We start from the raw sequence: 22,480 nt of genomic DNA, 5'->3' as shown, positions 1-22,480 counted from the left end.
CATTCGTGGGTTCGAGCCCCGCATCAGGCTCTGTGCTGACCGTTAGCTCAGAGCCTGGAGCCTGCTTCTGGTTCTGTGTCTCCTTCTCTCTCTGCCCCTCCCCCTCTCATGCTCTGTCTCTCTCTGTATCAAAAATAAATAAAAACATTAAAAAAAATTAAAAAAAAAAAACCGTAGTCCCTTTGGCCACATTTTGTCTAACATTTTTGACATATTGAATTCATTTGAACCTGTAAAAGAAGCTAAGCTCAATTTGTGTTTTTCTCCATTTTCTCCTCATTAATTGCCTATCCAAGAAGTAGGAGAAAAACAAAAAAGACAAATAAGTGAAACAGGTTTTGGCCTAGAGGCAGAAGTGGAGGAAAGGTGGGTTAAGGTTTACTCCCTGTCAAACGCCTGTAAGGCTTCATGCAGAGTTCACAGCAAATTTTCATGCTGACAAGGCATTCCCGGGATTTTAGGAGAGAGCTTAGATACCTACACAGTTCCTAAATTGCTGGAGCTAACTGACCCAAAGGAAGAAGATACTGCAACTATGAAACCTTTCTGTAAGAGCATAATTATCAACCTCTTCATTTTAAAGCAACAGTCGATGATGTTAATATTAAAAGTTCCTACAATCTTTGTACCTTGTCAGGAAAGTCTGATAAAAGGCCTATTCACCTTGACAATCTGCCTACAAAAGAAGAGCTGGCCCTCAGAGAATACTAACAAGCACTTAATACTTCTACTTATATACCCGTGTTCATTTTCTGAGAGAAAGTGTATCTCTGCCCCAAAATACAGAGAGCCCGACATGAGCAATTTTGTTCTTAAACAAGACAAGGGTAAACGGAGAAGAACGGACGACTCACTGTTAGGTTGTCTCTAAGCAACTGCATGATGAGGGTGCTGTCTTTGTAGGAGTCTTCATTCAGCGTGTCAAGTTCTGCAATGGCCTCATCAAAAGCCTATCCGTGGTAAACAATATTTGCATCAACACAAACAGATTACAGTTACAAACGATTTTTATAAAATAGGTGAACATCCACTTTATACTCTACTCTCCATTAAAAACAAAACTCAATGGAATCATTTCCACACATTCCCAGTTTAGGACAATGACCTTATCAGTAGGAGAGAGAACGAGCATGACTTGAAACTTACTGTTTTGGCCAGTGTACAGGCAAGCTCTGGGTTATTAAGAATCTCATAGTAAAATACAGAGAAGTTCAGAGCCAGCCCCAGGCGGATTGGGTGTGTGGGCTGCATCTCTTTCTTGCTTATATCAAAAGCCTCTTGGTAAGCTCCTTGGGAATTATCTATCGTTTCTGTGAAGAGGGAAAAAAAAATACTGAAAATATCCATCGAACATACAGCACATTAACACCTTTAACTTATGCTACTACCTCATGTAGAGCTCCATTTTTCTGCAGCCTTCTCTTAAAACCACTTATACCGCAAAAACATTGTCCTGTAGTAGGTTATTTAAAAACTACTTTACAGTGTTTCTTGTTTATTAATCAGCTTAAAAAAAAAGGTATGAGACAGTGTAATCAGATTTTTCTATCTCTGGGACTAAAACAATTTTCTTTTTCCTTATCTAATTTTACTAATTGGATATGCAGCAATCAAAAATAATTGGACTGAGGGGCGCCTGGGTGGCTCAGTCCATTAAGCATCTGATTTCAGCTCAGGTCATGATCACATGGTTCGTGGGTTCAAGCCCTGCATCAGGATCTGTGCTGACAGCTCAGAGCCTGGAACCTGCTTCAGGTTCTGTCTCCCTTTCTGCCCCTCTCCCACTCGTGCGCGGTCTCTTTCAAAAATAAACATAAAAGAAGTAATAATAATACTTTGACTGATGGCTACCTGGCTGGCTCAATCAGAAGAGATTGTGATTTTTTTTTTAATGTTTTACTTATTTTTGAAAGAGAGAGAAAAACAGCATGAGGAAGGGAGGGGCAGAGAGAGAGAGGGAGACACAGAATCCGAAGACAGGCTCCAGGCTCTGAGCTAGCTGTCAGCACAGAGCCTGATGCAGGGCTCGAACCCAAGAACCGTGTGAGATCATTGCCTAAGCAGAAGTCAGATGCTTAACTGACTGAGCCACTCAGGTGCCCCAGAAGAACATGTGATTCTTGATCTTAGGGTGATGAGTTCAAGCCCCACATTGGGTTTGGAGCTTACTTTAAAGATAAAATATTTAAAATAATAATAATAATAATAATAATAATAATAAATAGTAATAATAATTTGACTGGTATATGTGAATAATAGCACAATAAAGCTAGAAAAAAAAAATTGGGCTAGAACACCTCTTTCCAAAATAATGAAAGCACTTTACAAAGATCACTACCACCAAAATCTGTATTTTTATGATTTATTTGTAAAAATAATACTGATTCTTGGTATCAAAAGATGTTATTACATGAAAGGCAATATGAAAGTGTCAGTATATAGAACAAAATCTGCTCTGACCAGAGGTGGATTGCTGACCTAATAAAAACGTCACCTTCCTGAAAAAACTGCTCAGTAATTATTACTGACACTAATCTGATGGCATCTGTGCGTTCAAAGGGGTAGCCACTGGCCCATTACAGTTTTAGAAATGCTGACCTAACAGAAACGTAAAGTTAGCCCTTTATGGCCTGATTATGTGCATTTTCCTTCCTCTGAAATGGCACATGTATTGATCTAAGTAAGTCCCTCATATTCTAAGGAGTTCCTGCTGGCTGGCATGTAAGGAAGTACTAGAGGGGCGCCTGGGTGGCTCAGTCGGTTAAGTGTCCGACTTCAGCTCAGGTCATGATCTCACAGTCCGTGGGTTTGAGCCCTGCATTGGGTTCTGTGCTGACAGCTCAGAGCCTGGAGACTGCTTCTGATTCTGTGTCTCCCTCTGCCCACCCCCACCTCAGTCTCTCTCTCTCTCTCAATATAAGATAAAGGCATAAAAAAAAAGGAAGTGCTATAACAAGTAGCAGTACGGAGTCTCAGCATCTAGGCTGTAAACACAGACTATCTCTGAACCGCAGACTACTGGAGTATTCCATGGATAGGAACAGAAATGCCAATGAGCCAGAGAGGATTAGATCATCAGACTAATGCTGGGCCTGTGTCTCGGTCTCCCAAAGACCTACCTCTCTTTGACTTGCAAATATCTGTCACCTTCAGTTTTGCTTATCTGTATGGCAACAGAAATTCTACATCAATAATGAGAAGTTTAGGATACACATTTTGTCACAGCAGAGCCAACAGTCTTCTCTGTGTATCTTCAATCACACGGCTATTTGGGACGGCCAAACTGTTCCACAGTCACTTAGTAACTCCGTGCGGGCAGGACGCCACAGCAACTGTCTGAGGGGGCGCACTCGTTTTGGACGAGGCAAAATTAAACTAATAAGCCTATTGGAAATAGGAATTAAGTGAAACTTCTACCTAGAAATTGATAATTTTGGTAGCAGGCACATACACAAAATCTAATATAGGACCTGTCTTATACTAATATTCCAAAGAGACCGAGTTCACTGCTAATAAATTCACTTTGAGTTTTTTCACAAACAAGTCTGGCGATTCAGTAACTCTCTTTCTCCGTATATATATTTTTCGGTGACAAATTATATACCAGCAACAATAGTCTCAATTTCACCTCTCTTCCTCAGAAATGCACTTATAATTAGCAGTCAAGGCTATGATCCTTCAAAATAGGCTATTTGGGACGGCCAAACTGTTCCACAGTCACTTAGTAACTCCGTGCGGGCAGGAGTTAATAAAATAGTTAATAAATTAATATGTCAAACAGAAGAAGTGCAATATCCTGTTTCTATATTCTGTATGTAGTTTCCAATGACTTTAAATTGCAAGGTACAATGACACTAAGGGCCAGGGGACAACAGAATCACTCAAAGCATATGAAAATGCCCGTGGGCTAAAAAGACACTTAACCAAATTGTAGAGCACAAAAGATTAAGCCTTTTAAAAGTATTTTATCAGATTATAAGCAGAGAGTAAAAAACAGCATATAAGGTCACTTCATAACTGCTCTCATTTTTGAGAACACTAAGGTAACATTATTAATTTTCTTTTACGTAGATTCCAAGATGTTTAAGAAGTTACAGAGGGCCTGGAGATGACACAGAGACTCCTGGTCCAGTGTTTAACTTTACCCATAAACCAAACATGCTTACGTTTTCGATCATCACCACATGCAACTTCAGCAAGGTACCGGAAGTAATCTCCCTTCATTTTCAGATAGAAGACCTTACTCTCTGGATTAGTTGCATTGGCTATTAAATACTTGTCCAACAATTCCTGAAAGACAGAAGATAAAACATTAGGCACTGATGTGTGCTCACAACAATATGCAGTGGAATCATTCCCATAGTCACTATCACCATACCACCTTGGACTTTAAACATGGCTGAGAGCAGGGGTCACAAGGTTGTTATTAGTCGGATGCTTTGACTCACAGCAAGTCATAGTATCTAATGGCAGAGCTAGACTATATCGAACATGAATTACAAAGAGCCTGCGGGCGCCAGGGTGGGTCAGTCAGGTGAGAGTCTAACTTGGGCTCACGTCATGATCTCGAGGTCCATGACTTCAAGCCCCACGTCAGGCTCTGTGCTGACAGCTCAGAGCCTGGAGCCTGCTTCAGATTCTGTGTTTCCCTCTCTCTCTGCCCCTCCCCACTCATGCCGTCTCTGTCTCTCAAAATAAACTTAAAAGAAGATACTGGTTAGTATGTCTTTATTCCCTATGTTACTCAAAGAAATGTACACTTGATCCAATGACCTAGTGCCTCTCAAACTGAGGGATTTGTATGTGCCAGAAGAATAAAAGTCACAGAAGAAAGGCACCGGGGTGGTTCAGTCTGTAGAGCATGCAACTCTTTATTTGAGGGTCATGAGTTTGAGCCCCGCAGTGGGTGTACAGATTACTTAAAAATAAAATCTTAAAAGAAAAAGTCAAAGACAAACAGGATAGAGATCCTTTGGGACTATCAATTTTACTTGATGGTAAATAATTTAAAAGTCTTTTTGCAATCAAAAATATTATGGAGTGAAATAAAATTCTCGTAGAAATTTTAAGACACTAATACCTATACCTCACAGGTTTGTTTTGGGAGTGAAACCAATCAGTGGATGTGGAAGCAGTGTGTAGTGTCGCGTGTTTAGTAGTCAGTGTCAGTGATTAGCCAGCCAGGTAGCCCCGTCTCTCGCCTAGGTAGAGTTTGAGAAGCACTGATCCAGGCAATATGAAAACTAGTGCGAAAGTTTAAGCAAGAAACTGTCACAATCATCTTTGCATTCTGGAAAAATGGCCATAGATATTATGAATTAACATTATAGAAAAATACTAACTACAGGGGTGCCTGGGTGGCTCAGTCAGTTAAATATCAAACTTAGGCTCAGATCATTATATCATGTTCCTGAGTTTGAGCCCTGCGTTGGGCTCTATGCTGACACTCAAAGCCTGCTTCAGATTCTGTGTCTCCCCCTCTGCTCCTCCCCGACTTGCCCTCTGTCTCTGTCTCTGTCTCTGTCTCTCTCTCTCTCTCTCTATAATAAACACTTAAAAAAAAGTGTTTTGGGGCACTTGAGTGGCTCAGTTAGTTAAGTATCTGACTTCATGTCAGGATCTCATGGTTCATGGGTTCAAGCCCCACATTAGGCTCTGTGCTGACAGCTCACTCAGAGCCTGGAACATGTCTTTGGATTCTATGTCTCCCTCTCTCTGACCCTCCCCTGCTCATGCACTCTCTCGCTCTCGCTCGCACTCTCTCTCTCTAAAATAAAGAAAACATTAAAAAAATTTTTAATAAAAAAGTTTCTTTAATACTAACTACCACACAAAATTGGAAGTTTGGAGAAGAATCCAGTTAGGATTGTTTCAAATTCACCTAACTGCATTACTGAAGAAGCAAAAGACAGTTGTTTACAGTGAAAAAAAAAAAAAAAGTTTAGGAAGCATACTTCTAACTCAAGAATTTTCTCTTTATTTGACTAAAAATGGCCTAAACAAAATGCAGTGATTACATCCATAAGTTATTTTAAAAGAAATAAACAGGAAAATATATTTTAAATCCCTAAGTTTAATTTTTAAATATTTACATAAAAATATTTTAAAAGGGCCTAAGGCTGAGGCAAAATTTTTTACTTTATAATTACCTAAAAAAGCCCCAAAAGTCTATACATTATAAAACTGGCAAACAGTATAAAAACTGTGGCTTAAATCTGGAATTTGCTGGGCCAGGAATGCATCCATAGATGTCCTTAAGGGCCACACCCACACACTAGAGGGAACAGTGGAAACTAACGCTATTTCACACCACCAAACCCTTAACTGAGAGAAGATTCAAAAAGAGCAGCCTGGAAGAATTTCTTCTGCTCAGCATCACCAATTCAATTTTCCGAGCTACTTACTAAAATGAACCTGAGAAACTCTTTCCCAGAATCTTAGCAATTCATACTACTTTAACTTTTTCCTCTAATACCATTTTTATACACCATGGGTGACTTTCAATTAAAAGTCTATTTCTGGGGGAACACTGGAATTTGGGATTTTTGTGTGGAGGGAGGGCAGGAGTGAGACCACCATAAAAATGGTGACTTGTTTTGAAATCGCAAACTGAACCAGAGTTGTCCCTGTCTTTAAAGAAAACTTGGACAAGAGTGGATTCCGAGGAGTTCCGTTATATAGTGCACACACAGTGCTGATTCTGTGGTAACCACAACCTCTGCCTACACCCAAACTGAGAACTAGGTTATAAAATAAAGCGCCTCTCACTTTTCTTCTCCCGAGTGAGTCAGTTAAGATGAGATCGCACAGAAGATCTCCAGAAAGGTGCTAACTCTGGTGAAGACGCCTAGTCACACCCACAAAAAGCTATCGGTACCTTTAGGACGTAGCACTGTGTGATGGGGTGTGGCAGAAGTGTGGTAGCAGAGACTGAGAGAAGCCTGGCTCGAGTGAGGACTGGGGGCGAGGAGAGAAAGGCGGTGCAGACGGCTTACCGGCCTCTCAAGCGTCTGGGGGAGCCCCTGCACAGCTACGGCACAGTAACCGCAGCCACGCAGGGGCTGAGCCTCTCCTTTCTAAACTTACTAGCTCTGACTACTAGCTCGCATCAGCCACCACAGACGACTGACAAGGCCGGCTTTTACGCAGTGGCTTGTACATTACTTCCGTCTGGGAGTTGCAGCTATGGGTGCTTTGTCAGGTGCTGCTAGCTCTCTGTGAAAAAAGGAAACAGCAGGTGCAGAATAATTCTGTCCGTTCACACGCTATCAGCAGTAGAGATGTATATTTTAGCCCAAAAAGGCAGTGCTTTATGTTTTACCAAAATGATCATGGTTGTTATCAGGTAGTATCAGTGTCAGTATCGGGACAGCTGGGCGGCTCAGTCAGTTAAGCATCCAACGCTTTTTTTTTTTTTTAATTTATTTTTGATACAGAGAGAGACAGAGCATGAGAGGGGGAGGGGCAGAGAGAGAAGGAGACACAGAACCGGAAGCAGGCTCCAGACTCTGAGCTAGCTGTCAGCACAGAGCCTGACGCGGGGCTCAAACCCACGAATGTGAGATCTGACCTGGCGCCCCAAGCATCCAACTCTAGACTTTGGCTCAGGTTATGATCTCACACTTCATGAAATCGAGCCCCACATCGGGCTTCACGTGGAACCCGTTTGCTTTTTCTCTATTTCCCCTCTTTCTGCCCATCCCCTGCTCACACTCACTCTCTCAAAATAAATAAATATTTTTTAAAATTATGAGCATTAATTATTAATACCAGATAGAATAAAGGCTATAAATACTTAAGGTATATAGTCTAAGAGTACAATTTTTATTTAAAAATCATTTTAAGAGCGCCTGGGTGGCTCAGTCATGTTAAGCGTCCGACTTCGGCTCAGATCATGGTCTCGTGGCTTGTGGGTTCAAGCCCCGCTGGGCTTTGTGCTGACAGCTCAGAGCCTGGAGCCTGCTTCAGATTCTCTGTCTCTTCCCCCACCCCCTGCCCCGCCCCTTCCCCAGGTCACACTCTATCTCTCTCTCAAAAATAAACAAACATTAAAAAAATTTTTTAAATTATTTTAAAAACTCAGCATGGATCAGGGAGAAAGAACCCAATAAGAAAGAACTTGAATAAGAAAATCTTTCCATATAAGGTGAATGGTAAGAAGTCAGGAGACAGAAAGAGAATCAGTTAACATCTATGTAGTTAAAAGTCCCCCAACTAATTGCTCCTGTACCTTATTCTTGTCAATTAGGCAGAAATCCCCTTTGTAACTCTTCGACCTGCAGGTTTTATGATCCTGGAAGGCTTGGGGAGCTAAGATGGGGGTCCCTCCAGCACTGATGGCATAACCTGACTTGGGTACAAGGCAAATGGTCATTCCTTTTTGAACATCTGAGTCTACGGCCATACCACCCTGAACGCGCCCGATCTCGTCTGAAAATCTGAGAGATCTGTAAAGTCAGTATACTCGCTACTCAAAATTACAAGGCAGACTAGTAACTGAGTGCTAAACCAAAGAAATGCAAACAAAAGCAAATTCAGAGAAAACTATTTAAGTTACTATAGGTCACTTTAAGAGATGCTAAAGGACCTTAGAATAAGCTAAATCTCAGAGAGATAGGGTGGCAATAAAAATAAAAGATTGTATCAGAAAAGTTGTGGAGAACTACATAAGAAATGAAATTGTTGGGCCGCCTGGGTGACTCAGTCGGTTAAGTGTCCAACTTAGCCTCAGGTCATGATCTCACGGTTGGTGAGTTTGAGCTCTGCGTTGGGCTCTGTGCTGCCAGTTAGCTCAGAGCCTGGAGCCTGTCTTCGGGTTCCATGTCTCCCCCTCTCTCTGACCCTCCCCTGCTCACCGCTGTCTCTCTCTGTCTCAAAAATAAATAAAACATTAAAAAACATTTTTAAATGAAATTATCAAGCAATAATATTGATGTAAATTTAGCATAGCAACTACTCCTCTGCAAGCCCATGTCTTAGAGAAAAGGCTGGGAAGAAACAAAATTCTAATATTAGTTCTGTCTCCAGGAGTGAATTATTTTGGCATATAATAATCCTACTATCATATCAACAGTTTTTCTAAACAATTCCTTTGGCTTCAATGGTAATATTCCATGGCATTCAACAAATATTTTTACCTTAAATTCATTTATAAGTGATTTCTGTTTTACAGACAAAATAAACTATGCTTGTCCCTCATCATAGAGCTTATTCTTTATATAAGAAACTGATTTATTTAGAAGAGTAGGTAACTGATGAAGAGCCTTAAAATACAGACAAAATAATCAAAAGGAAACAAAGGGTGTTCTAAGGATTTTCAATTTCCTCTCTTTTTAGCTTACTGAAATTCGTTAATAAAACACTATTAAACACATTCAATCTCTAACTTTAGGACACATTTACTCATCATTATCTGTATATTTTTATCAGTTTAATCAACACATACTACCACAAAAATGACACTATATTTATCCATTCAGCAAATATTCAAGTGTTTAACATATGCCAACCCCCATTCTAAGCACTTTATGTATTAGATACACCTACACAAACCATTGTGACAATGAATAAAATCACACTGGAGTCCAAAAACGTGTCCAAGTGGAGCCAGTATCTGAAACTAGAGCCAGTATTTCTAAGCCCTACCCTGTAAAATAAGGGTTAATAATAGCCAAAAATACCTAAGAGCATTTGTCCTCATGTTAGGTATTTATTACAACCAGTAGTACGAAAGAACTAATATGGTGTACAGGGCAACATCATTATTTAACAACTGGAACATTTACTGAATGGTAAGAGTTAAATTTTTCTAACATTCCAACTTCAACTATTATATAGTACAAAAAACCACTGACGTCATGTGCATGAAAAATAGTCTATAGACATTAACTGTCTCCTAATTAGGCTGATTAATCCAAGACACTGGAATCAAAGTAAATTCAAGACTCAAGAAGAAAGTCACTTTTCATCCAGAAAGAAATCATACACACATAACCACCCTGATTTGCGGTGGCTGAGAGGACTTTTCAGAGGCTGCATGTGATAGGCTAGAATTACAGGATGGGTCCAAGAGAGAGGAAGAAGATAAAGGACCAGAGTAACTGGGTTATTTTAGAATGTATGATTTTAGAAATTAGATTCACTTGTGAAAGTGACTTATGTCATTAGCTCTTTGATCTTGTGGCAAATCATAGCTTCTCAAAACTGTTTATATACTGAGGATATTATGATCCAAAGGCCTTCTATTCTCAGAAATTACCATTCTCGGGGCACCTGGGTGGCTGGGACAGTTAAGCATCTAGATTTTGGCTCAGGTCATGACCTCATGGTTCATGAGTTTGAGCCCTGCGCTGGGCTCTGTGCTGACAGCTTGCCTGGGATTCTTTCTCTTCTTTGCCTCTCCCCAGCTCACACGTGCTCTCTCACTCTCTTGGAAGGGAGGGAGGGAGGAATTACCATTCTAAATATACCAGCTAGGGTTGAATCTCATAAAGGATTTGTTGTCTTAACCAAGGAGGCAATGAATCATTTGTAGTATGATCCAAGCTAATCATCTATCACATTATCAATTAATCTATGGAATTATTTTATACCCTTAGTAAAACAAATGCCTTGAACAATTAAATGCCCTTGCACTATTTTTTTTGTTTGTTTTTAAGTTTATTTATTTATTTGAGGGAGAGAAAACACAACAGTAGAGAAGGGGCAGAGAGAGAATCCCAAGCAGGCTCTGCACTGTCAGCACAGAGCCCAACGTGGGACTCAATCTCATAAACCACTGAGATCATGACCTGGGCCACGACCAAGAGTCAGACACTTAACTGAGCTACCCAACCGTCCAAGCCCCTCTCTACTATTTAAAAACATTACTGATTTGGGGTACCTGGGTGACTCCGTTGGTTGAGCACCTGATTCTTCATTTCAGCTCATGCCACGTTCTTGGTCATGAATTTGACCCCACGTCAGGCTCCATGCTGCGTGTGCAGCCTGCTTGGGATTCTGTCTCCTTGTCTCCTTGACCCTCCCTCACTCACACTCTCTCTCAAATAAATAAAAACTCAACTAGAAAAAAAAATGAAGGTATGAGGTAAAAATCTTCATAGAGGTATATCACCGACGTGATCCCACAGGTAGGCTGTGATTTAGCCGACATCACATGGCAGGTCAAATCAGTAAGAGGTCAAACTCAAGTTGCAAAGACTATATTCAGGTCCTTCCTTCCTTCACTTAAACCTATATCAAATCCAAAACCTCTATAAATGGACAAAACCAATTTTTAGTAAATTGTACCAGAGGAGTAGAGTGACCCTTTGTCCTGGGTTTGCCCAGCTTAAGCCTGCAGTCTCAGTACAGCTATAATGAGCTTTCATTCTTTTCTTTTTAATGTTTTATTTATTTTTGAGAGAGAGAGAGAGCCGGTAGGGGAGGGTCAGAGAGAGAGGGAGACACAGAATCCCAAGACAGGCTCCAGGCTCTGAGCTAGCTGTCAGCACAGAGCCCGATGTGGGGCTCGAACCCACAAACTGTGAGATCATGACCTGAGCCAAAGTCGGACGCTTAACCAACTGAGCCACCCAGGTACCCCTGCTCTTTCATTCTTAAGAAGTATCCCATTTCAGGGACACCTGGATGGCTCAATCAGTTAAGTGTCTGGCTTCGGCTCAGGTCATGATCTCGAAGTTTGTGGGTGGTGCCCCACATCAGGCTCTGTGCTGACAGCTAGCTCAAAGCCTGGAGCCTGCTTTGGATTCTAGGTCTCCTCTCTCTGCCCCTCCCCCGCTCATGCTCTGTCTCTCAAAACTGAACATTAAAAAAATTTTTTTTAAAGTATCACATTTTAGAAGACACTTAACCATCCTGCAGACAAGGCATCAGTCATAGTTCAGAGTAGTATTTCAATGTTAAAAGTTAAGGAATTAAACTTCTTGCTATACCCTTTAACACTTATACAGAAGGTGCTAAAACTTTTAAGCATGCGCGGAGAGCCAAAGGTGGGGCCATGTAACTAATAGTTCTTTGAACTTCTATTTAAAATACCACGTGGGGGTGTCTGGGTGGCTCAGTCGGTTAAGGGCCCTGCTCAGATCATGATCTCATGGTTCATGGGTTCGAGCCCCGCATCGGGCTCTGTGCTGACAGCTCAGAGTATGGAGCCTGCTTCAGATTCTGTGTCTCCCTGTCTCTCTGACCCTCCCCTGCTCGCACTGTCTCTCAAAATAAAGACTTAAAAACACTTAAACAAACAAACAAACAAAAAAAACCACCCCATCACATGTATGTCAACAGACACAAATTTGGACAACCAATTGTAAATATTAGCCGCATTAATGACAAATAAATGAAACCAAAGCATCTTTAGTAACAATACTGAACTGAATTTTAGAGGTTTTAATTTAATACTTTTGCTGCTCCCTCCTCCCCTGTTCAATTATCCTTTCAGATAATAACCCCTTCTAGAAGTAGTATTTTATGCTTCCTTCACTATCCTAAAATGGAATTAGTAGGTAATATATCTAATATATCTACACATAATTTTAAAATACACATTAATATACACATTAAGACTTAAGGGAGAAATAAAAGCAACTTGTAGTAAAATGGTATGTAATTTCCATATGTAAATGTTCACACGTCTAAAGTGTAAAGCGTAACACAGCCAGATGCTTGCCTCTAAGAATCACCATGAATATAAGAACGTCCAGATACAGACTCCCACAGCCTGTACAAATATCACCAATGGTCTAACCCTCATTACAAACATAATAAAGTAAAATATGCTCTTGACTTTTACATAGTAGTTGCATTCCTGGTTAATTCTGTATGCATTAAAACCCTTTGTGTTTGACTAGTTAATAAAACAAAATTAGGTCTTAGCCTCAGATTATGATAAAAAAGTTTTCTACCTAAAATGAGTGACCAGCTGAACGATTCATTACACAGGACTGTCTGTCTGTCTCTGCATTAAGGGACGTCTGGTGTCACAACTCTGTTCACTCAATGTGCTGCCTTCCCCACACTTGTTCAGAAACAATGGATGGGTCAACGGTAGGTATATGTAATAGCTTGGCTCTACAGGAGCTCAAACAAGGAACTACTTTGTTAAGCAAATGAAGTTTGTCTTGAGGTATCAAGGGAGCAGTGTCTTAAAGGGTAAATATGATTTTACTAAAATAGGCAGAAAGCATGAGGGAAGAAGGCACCCACGGCAGAGTCTGGCAAAAGGTACAATCGCACTGAAGATGGTAATCTTTTCCAAAAAAAAAAACCAAAAACAACAACAACAAAAAAACCACACAAAAAAAACCACCTCCCCAAATCACAAGTACATTTTTAAAAGGCACCAAATTTCATAATATTCACCATGAATTACATTTGAACACCTCAGTGGAATGTGTGCTAGACTCATAGATTGGTCTCCATCTAGAGCACGTTCCTTAATTTCATTTCTTCTTCTATAAAATAAGCAAAATAACTACTAGGTATGTACCCAATGGATACAAAAAATACTGACTTAAAGGGGCACATGCAACCCAATGTTTACAGCATCATTATCAACAGCCACAAACTATGGAAGGAGCTCAAATGTCCATCAACTGATGAATGGATAAAGAGGTGGTGTGTGTGTGTATACACCCTCACACATATTACCAAGCCATCAAAAAGAATGAAATCCTGACATGGATGGAGCTAGAGTGTACTATGCTAATAAAACAACTCAATCAGAGAAAGATATATACCACATGATTTCACTCATATGTGGAATTTAAGAAACAAAACAGATGAACATAGGGGAAGGGGGGAAAAACAGAGGGAGGCAACTCATAAGAAACTCAACTACAGAGAACAGGGACACCTGGGTGGCTCAGTCAGTTGAGCGACTAACTTCAGCTCAGGTCATGATCTCATGGTTTGTGGGTTTGAGTCCCATGTTGGGCTCTGTGCTGACAGCTCAGAGCCTGGGGCCTGCTTCGGATTCTGTGTCTCCCTCTCTCTCTGACCCTCCCTCACTTGTGCTTTATCTCTCTCTCTCTCTCTCAAAGATAAACAAACATTAAAAATTTAAAAAAAAAACAAAACTATAGAGAACACACTGAGGGTTGTTGGAGAGGTGGGGGGGATGGGCTAAATGGGTGATGGGTACTAAGGAGGGTACTTGTGATGAACACTGGGGGTTAGATGCAAGTGAGAAATCACTAAATTCTACTCCTAGAACTAATATTACACTATACATTAACTAACTAGAATTTAAGTAAAGATTTGAAACAAAAGACTAGGTGAAATAAAAATAAAATACACAAAACATTCGCTAAGTTTTAATAACCTATGCTATTACTAAGGTACTAAATATCAAAGGAGCAATCTGTTAAGCAGGTCAATCTCTATATAAAAATGTTTTCTTGACATTTTTCATTCATAAAATTCTGTCTGTGGCATGTTAAGCATTTGGCAAAGTGCCGATCACACAGTAAGGCTCATTATTTGTCCAATGAACACACGCTATCCACAGAAGCACGCGGAAACAGGTGCAAAAGCAACAGAATTTCATGCACAGCACTACCTCAAAAGGGTGCAGTGCACTTCTCTGGAATCGATTTCTTTTTCTAATTATTTTTATCCAAGTAATAACTGCAAAAGTTAACCACCACTCTATTATTCCTAAAGAAAAACAACAGTCTTGCCATTCTGTTCTCTCACTGTTTTGCTCCCTCGAGCAAACTTTTTTTTTTTAAATTCATGACCTCATACTGGTATCTCCAATTCAAACTCAGCACCACAGGATTCTTCCCTCCTTGTATGTATCTTTTCTTCACCCACAATAAGACTCTGGTTGCCGTTAAAGTAACAGGTAATACATGTACATCACAGAAAATTAAAAGTTGATAAAATTGCTCTCCCTCCCCTGGGTTCTTAGCCACCCAGTCCTTCTCCTCCTCCAAGGCAACCATCATTACCAGTTTCTTGCATGTTCTTCCAGATATTTTATACATTTAAAACCGATGTTCCCCACCCCACTCATGCACTATATTACACAGTGTTCTATACCTTGCTTTTTCCATATAATAATCCCTGAGATCATTCCATATCCATATGCTTATAACTCCCTCTCTGTATATATAACTGCACAAGTGCACTAAATGGGCATACTATAAGTGTTTAAATAATCTCCACTGATAAACATTTAAATTGCTTCAAATATTCGGATATTTCCAACAATGTACAAAATGTACACTTGATCCTTAGGATAAATTGTTAGACTGTGCTCCCTGGAGGTGATTTCAATTTATTAAAAAAGTTTTTTTGGGGACACCTGGGTGGCTCAATTGGTTAAGCATCCAACTTCGGCTCAGGTCAGATCTCACAGTTTGTGGGTTCAAATCCCATGTCGGGCTCTATGGTGACAGCTGGCTCAGAGCCTGGAGCCTGCTTCCGATTCTGTGTCTCCCTTTCTCTCTGACCCTCCCTGCTTGCGCTGTCTCTCAAAAATAAATAAAACATTAAAAAAATGTTTTTAATATTTTTCAAGAGAGAGAGAGACACAGAATCGGAAGCAGGCTCCAGGCTCCAAGCTGTCAGCACAGAGCACGACATGGGGCTCGAACTCAAGGATTGTGAGATCATGACCCAAGCTGAAGTTGGATGCTTAACAGACTGAGCCACCCAGGTGCCCCAGGTGATTTCAATTATTTTTAATCCCACTAGCAATGTTATGAATGTTCCTAATTCTCAACATACTCCAAACCCAAGGAACATTCTTTTTTCCCTTTTCCAAACTAGTAAAGGAAGAATATAGGATTATAGTTCTGTCTACAATTTACCATAAATGAAGTCAAATAGTTGTATATCCTTTCCTATTAACACTCGATTTGTATCCTTTGCCATTTTCCTGATTTGTAAGAACTCTTTATATATTAAAGAGTTCACTTTCCACATGTATCGCATATAAATTTCATGTAATTAAAGACTGGCAATTTTCTGTTACATCAAGTCATATATAACCAAAATACTCCTCAGTATGAGAAGTCCAAGTTAATGTGACTGTTCAATTTTAGCCCAAATACAAGAACAGAAGATTTTTAACCAAAATACAAGTCTGAATGTGTGTTTAATGCACTGTCTACCTGACTATATGAAATGGTAGCGCATTTTAAATGTTACCTGAAAGTAGTCCCTCAGATTAAAATGCACACACACCAGACACGCATGCACTTTGAGTGTGGTGGAGTGGAGCACTTAACACTCTGTGACTCATCACCTTAAAATAGATGGGCAGAAAAGACTGGTTCTGGCAGTACAGCGAGACTGAACGGACTTGCCCTTCTAAAAAAATCAAAATGCTAAGTACTAGCAAATATGATAGAAAAACTACAACAGAGCTCCAAAAGAAAAAAGGGAGATATCAAATGCTGGATGAGATGAAACTAAGAGCAGAAAGTCAAAGTCTGTAACACAAGGACAGTGGTGTGTGCAAGGAGTGGGGACCCTAGGAAAACCTGGACTATTATTGCTGAAAAGTAGCAAAAAAAGCCATTTCTTGGGCTTTTCTGGCGGTGGGTGTAGTGTCCCACAGAACACTGAAACCCAAACCCATGTTCTTTCTGTGCAGGTGCTGTATATTTAGACTTTATTTCATAGACGATGTGTGACTCCACAAGCTGAAAACATATGTAAAAACGAGCCAAAGCTTAGTGGGCCCAGTAGAAACAAATCCCCAAAATCACTGTGTAAAGATACCTCAACAATGCAAGGCACAGCCACAAGTTCCATGGAAAAAGCTATCCATATTATTAAAAACAATAAGGCTACTTAAGAGACAGATCCACTATAAGGGATCAGCATGCAAACAAGGGATGGTGAGAACCCAAGAACTTAAAAAAAAAAAACTGACAGTGTGTAATCAAGCAGAAGTATGATAAATATTTATTTAGAGAGCATGTGCACGTTTGACAGCAAGAGCGGCAGAAAGAGGTGGACAGATCTGAAGTGGGCACTGAGCTATCAGCACAGAGCCCAATGTGGGGCTCGAACTCACGAACCATGAGATCATGATGTGAGCCAAAGTCAGAAGCTTAACCAACTGAGCCACCAAGGTGCCCCTAAAATAAGTATGTTAAAAATGATTAAAGACCTACGTTTTAATAGTTATGGATTAAATGATGATGCCCAGGATTAGCTTCAGATGGAGGCAGAGAAGTGTTTCTGGTGGGAATATAAACAAAACATATTTCATAACTGCTAAAGCTGGGTAATGAGTTATTAAAAAATTGTCTTGTAGAAGTTTGACACTTTTACTTGATTAAAATAACCAAAAAGATATTTTTAAAAAAGCGGGGGAGGGAACAGAAACTAGGGGGAAGAACAGGATACAATAACTTAAGAAAGGGCAGCCTAAAAGTGAGGGGAGAGGGGGGAAAGGTTTTTAGAATTAAAAAGAGAAAAATCAGTAAAACGGAAGCCTATTTTAAGAAACTAATAGGAATGGAGAACAAATAACCAACAAGATGAAAAACTTAGGGATACGTCTAAAGATGCAAATTGAATTAGAAATGCCTAAAATATAAGGAATTCCAGATATGAGAAAGAATAAGGAAGAGATGCAATTCAGAAATAAGGCTGAGACTCTCCCAGTAACAGTACAAAAGACACCAATCTTTTTTTTTTTAATGTTTATTCATTTTTGAGACAGAGAGAGAGATGGAGCATGAGTGGGGGAAGGGCAGAGAGCGAGGAAGACACAGAATCTGAAGGAGGCTCCAGGCTCTGAACTGAAAGCACAGAGTCCAATGCAGGGCTCGAACTCACAGACTATGAGATCATGACCTGAGCTGAAGTCGGATGCTTAACCAGACGCTTAACCGACTGAGCCACCCAGGTGCCCCCTAAAGACACCAATCTTCAGGTTAGAAAAGCACACTGAATCCCATGCAAGATAAAATAAAAATAAACTCATACCTAGACCAGCATGGTAAAATTGAAGAATGACAAAGACAAGAAAAAATTTTTTTTAATGTTTATTTTTTTAGAGACAGAATGTGATCAGAAGAGGAGCAGAGGGAGAGAAGGAGACACAGAATCTGAAGCGGGCAGGCTCCAGGCTCCGAGCTGTCAGAACAGAGCCTGAAGCAGGGCTTGAACCCACGGACTGTGAGATCATGCCCTGAGCCAAAGTCAGATGCTCAACTGACCGAGCCACCAAGGTGCCCCAACAAGAAAATTCTTAAAAGTAACAGAGAAATCACACATTACCTATAAAGAAGAAACAACAATATGACCAACAGCTGATTTTTCACCAGCAAACAATCAAGTATCTTCCAAATGCTGAGAAAAACAACAGTCAGAATTCCTTGACCAATTAAAGTACCATAAAAAAGCAGGTGTAAAATAAATTACCTATCCAAAGACAGAAGTTTCCATTCAGACCTTTACTGAAAAAACCTTTTTGGAGTGGGAAGGAAGAGGTATTGGAATAAAAGAGAAGTCACTGGTTAGAATAATTACAATAACTGAAATTTCAAATAACTGAAAAATTCCTGGTCTTAATCTGTGAAGTTTCCCTTTCCTAAAACTGTAACAACACAAAATTATTACAAGATGCTGAATAACAATACGTGTGTGATACCTCATGTTTGCAGAGGATAATATTCCAGATTGTTTAGAAATACAGAAGTTCTTTTGCACTTAGCATGTGCAAAGAACTGAGTTGGTAATAAAAAGGACATATGTTTTCCAACCCCCTTTTAGAAGAGTAGCTACATTTTCTTAGGAGTTTACTTATTTACTTTGAGAGAGAGAGAAGGCAGAGAATGAGAGAGAGAATCCCAAGCAGGCTCCATGCTCTCAGCACAGAGCCCAAGGCTCGATCTCACATGACATCATGACCTGAGCTGAAATAGAGAGTCAAGAGTCGGATGCTTAACCAATTGAGCCATCCAGGAGCCCCTAGTTATTTGTTTTTCAACAAGTGTCTCCCTTTTTGACTATACTTCCTAAAATCTGACAACTAAGCATGATAATTTGCTACCAGGAAGAAAGATTTCATTAGAATAATCAAAGATCTCAAATAGCTCACTACCATTTTAAGGAACCTGACCAGGTGTAAGTGTTCATCCGCAGTATTTACTGGCATGATTTTACCCAACATCTACATGCGAATGACCCACTAATTTGCCCCTTGCCTATTGGGGCAATTAACTTTTGCACCTCTGAATCTCAGTTTATTCACCTGTAAAACAGTGTTAATGCCAATCTCTATTACTCCACTGGGTTGTTGTGAAGATTAAGGGAGTTAATTCAAATTGCTCCAGAACACTGCTTGCCACATAAGCCTCGATGACCATGTGCCACCACATAGCTTTCCTCTTACACACAAGACTGAGTGCTCCTACGTGCATGTGCACACGCATACACACAAGCCACCCTTGATAGGCCTTTGGGACTTTAAACTTTACTCATTAAAAAAAAAATTAAATTTGCCTTGCTAACAATCCGCTGTTGGTTCTCCTCCCCTATTCAATTTTCTTAGGAAAGCACTCGGTTGTCCTAGTTAGAAACCTGGGTCATCCTAATGCTTCCTTCGGCCGTGCTCCCCTGGCCCTCCAGTATTCAGTCACCTAAACCCATGGGTGTAATTTTATCCAAGTCAAGACTTCATGTGGAAACCTGAGACCAATAAGCATTGTATACTTTGGGAACATTATTTCCCTCTCCTTAACTATACACCACTGAAAGAAGACTTTGTTTTGTCTAGTGTTGATACAAAACTTTGTACAGCAAAATAATAAAAATACAAGGCAACTATAATCTGACAGTGTGTAAGATAAAGATACTTTAAAAATATGGATGAGTCAATCAGAAAGAACAGAGAGAGACATGGAAATAGAAAAGGGGCAGACACTGAAGAAAACAATCCAATATACAGCCTAAGGAGCGTGAATCATAGTTAACCAACCCAATGACAAACCCACGCTCTGCCATGGAGATAATGGCCATGATACATTTGAGCAGCCACTGAACTCCTCACCAGAAGGCCACGTTTACTAGACAACATCCTGATGACTTGATTCCTAAGTGAGTCTATCTGCCCACTTGAAAGAGAACATACTGGTCATGCCAACACAAGTATTGCATACTTTGTGCCAGTTTTTCCTCACTGTAAACAAATAATGCTCTTGTTTGTTGTTTTTTTTTTTTTTTAGTTTACTTATTTTGAGAGAGAGCACTCAAGTCGGGGAGGAACAGAGGGAGGGAGAGAGAGAGAATCCCAAGCAGGCTCCTCACTTTCGGCGCAGAGCCCCATGCAGGGACTCAAACTCACAACCAGGAGATCATGACCTGAGCCGAATCGGACACTTAGCTGACTGAGCTACCCAGGTGCCTCAATGTTCTTGGTTTTATACACCAATCACATGAGCTTGACTGTTGTGGCTCTATCCCCGAAGTGTGTTGGAGTCTACAAACCTAAAGGCCATACTCTAAAGTGCACTAACCTCATGGAGGTAAGGCAACCAACTCTTCTACCAGCCCGTCCACACTCCCAACTTCTCTGTAGTGTTACATGGTTGGGTGTCCTCAGACATTTATCAACAGGAGTTTCGACTAGGCTTCAATATGCCCTAAAGAGATAAATGTGTTTCCAAAGCTGTTACTATACTTGTTCTCCTGATTTCTACTAATTATCCCACCCTCCTCCTCCCTCTCCTAGCCACCCAGGTCCATCAGCACTGCCTCTGACTTTCACTTTACTTTTCTCATCCTATCACCAGCTGTCAGGCCCTCTGGATTCTATCTCTATAACAGTATGTGGATCTTCTCAAGTCTCATTCCTATTTCTATCATCCAAGTTAATCATATCATTTCACCTCAACTAATCCAATCACCTAATGAATCTAGCAGGTGTTTAGGGCTCTACTTTCTCTAATCCATTTTATACCTGCTGCCAGATTAACCTTAAATTCCATTCTGGGTATGTTAATAATTCCTTGCTCAAAAACCCCAAAGGCCTGTTAAAGATAAAAGAATACATTTATAGCCTAGCACTCACCATCCTTCAGAATAAGACTAACCCAGAGCTTTCAACTGATATAAATGGTAAAGAGATACTGAACCTCTCAGCAGCAGGGTGAGCTGGGGGAAAAATCCATTTTTTCCCCAGTGTGTCATATAAATACGGTTTTTCTGTGTGTCATAACACAAAAACGTTTAGGAAGCACTGTCCTAATTAACGGAGGTCTCACCTTATTTCTATGATTACAAGTCCTGCAGCAGCAGGAAAAGCAAGCACTGAACAAAAATGAGGCACTTCCCATATACCCGAAGCAAAACATACTGGCAACAATTATGTTAGAAGCTGGTAATACTGGTAATACGGTAGGTACTGGGGAGAAAGTGAAAAAGCAAACATCAAGTACTCTCCAGCACTAGTGACAAGGTACTTAGGTCCATGGACACGTCTTCCAACACCAAATCCCCTATATCAAGGCTGGAAGCAGTGGGTGTCAGAGTAACTAGTCATTAAGACCATCCAATGATGGCATTTTGTTGATTTCTGTGCTCACCAAGCAATTTCCGAATGCTAAATTTGGTTCCTTCTGGAAACTGGTCTGCAGGCAATAGACATTATTCTCTGATCGATTTATAATTTTTGCAGTTCCACTCTCAGATTGCCAACAATTGAGACATGAAGCCCAAAAGGCCACGGGGACAAACCCTGGACCATAAATGTCCACCACTGTTCTACTCATCTGGTGCCTCTGCCCAGCACACAAACTCTTCCTCATCCTGATTTTGGTGGCAGCGGGGGAATCCTTGAAAAACTGTCATTGGGCCATCATAGCAGCAGTTGCTATTTATTAAGTCATACAAGCCCAGGGCACTCAGGAATGTGCACGTGCATTCTTCGGAGTTAACCGTCGTGTTAGTCTAAACTCCAACTGTATTCAAATTTTTGAAACATAATTTTTAAAGCAACAGACCTAAAATCCAACACTGGCTGAGATATTTGTCAAATTAACAAGTCAAATTAATATGATTTCTGTGTCATGACAAATTAATATGGATTCTTTAGACCCAAAAGGATATGTGTCACTGTAGTTATAATAATAGTAGAAACTAAGCCAGAGTAGTCCATGCAGTCAAGAAGTTAATTATTTTGGTGGGCAAAAGAAAATAAGGAGCTAAAAACCAGAAGATAAACAGGCAGGGGAAGGGTAGGGGGAGAAAAAAAAAAAAACCCACAAAAAAACCTAGGGCTCTCAAAAAAAGAGAAAAAGCTTTACCTATCTCTCTGCCCCAAATATTTCTAAATTCTTTCTCCTGGTAATCAGATCTCCAACCATCCCCATCCCATGAATGAGGAAAAATGATTACCAGTGACAGCAGTCTTGCTATTAACACTTGCTACAGCACAGTGGTGCTTTTTAGGGGCCCAGATGGCCTTTTATGAGCACAGTGCACCCCCTCTGCTCCCCTAAATAATTAGTGCTTT

The 22,480-nt window shown here is 40.3% G+C and overlaps 1 protein-coding gene across 2 annotated transcripts in view; it reads right to left on the bottom strand.

Annotated features, from left to right (window-relative positions):
• The window catches only part of YWHAQ (tyrosine 3-monooxygenase/tryptophan 5-monooxygenase activation protein theta), a 41,566-nt gene that overhangs the window by 2,348 nt on the left and 16,738 nt on the right, over positions 1 to 22,480 (bottom strand). For both annotated transcript variants that reach the window (XM_029938320.1, XM_029938321.1), the window contains exons 3-5: positions 4,167 to 4,290; positions 1,147 to 1,310; positions 855 to 950 (exon numbers count right to left, since the gene is read on the bottom strand). In XM_029938320.1, the coding sequence (XP_029794180.1) occupies positions 855 to 950; positions 1,147 to 1,310; positions 4,167 to 4,290 (384 nt within the window). The remainder of the gene's footprint in view (positions 1 to 854; positions 951 to 1,146; positions 1,311 to 4,166; positions 4,291 to 22,480) is intronic.

Source organism: Suricata suricatta, chromosome 4 (assembly GCF_006229205.1).
Source record: "Suricata suricatta isolate VVHF042 chromosome 4, meerkat_22Aug2017_6uvM2_HiC, whole genome shotgun sequence".
NCBI lineage: Eukaryota > Metazoa > Chordata > Mammalia > Carnivora > Herpestidae > Suricata > Suricata suricatta.
This window is presented reverse-complemented; position numbering and strand designations above follow the sequence as displayed.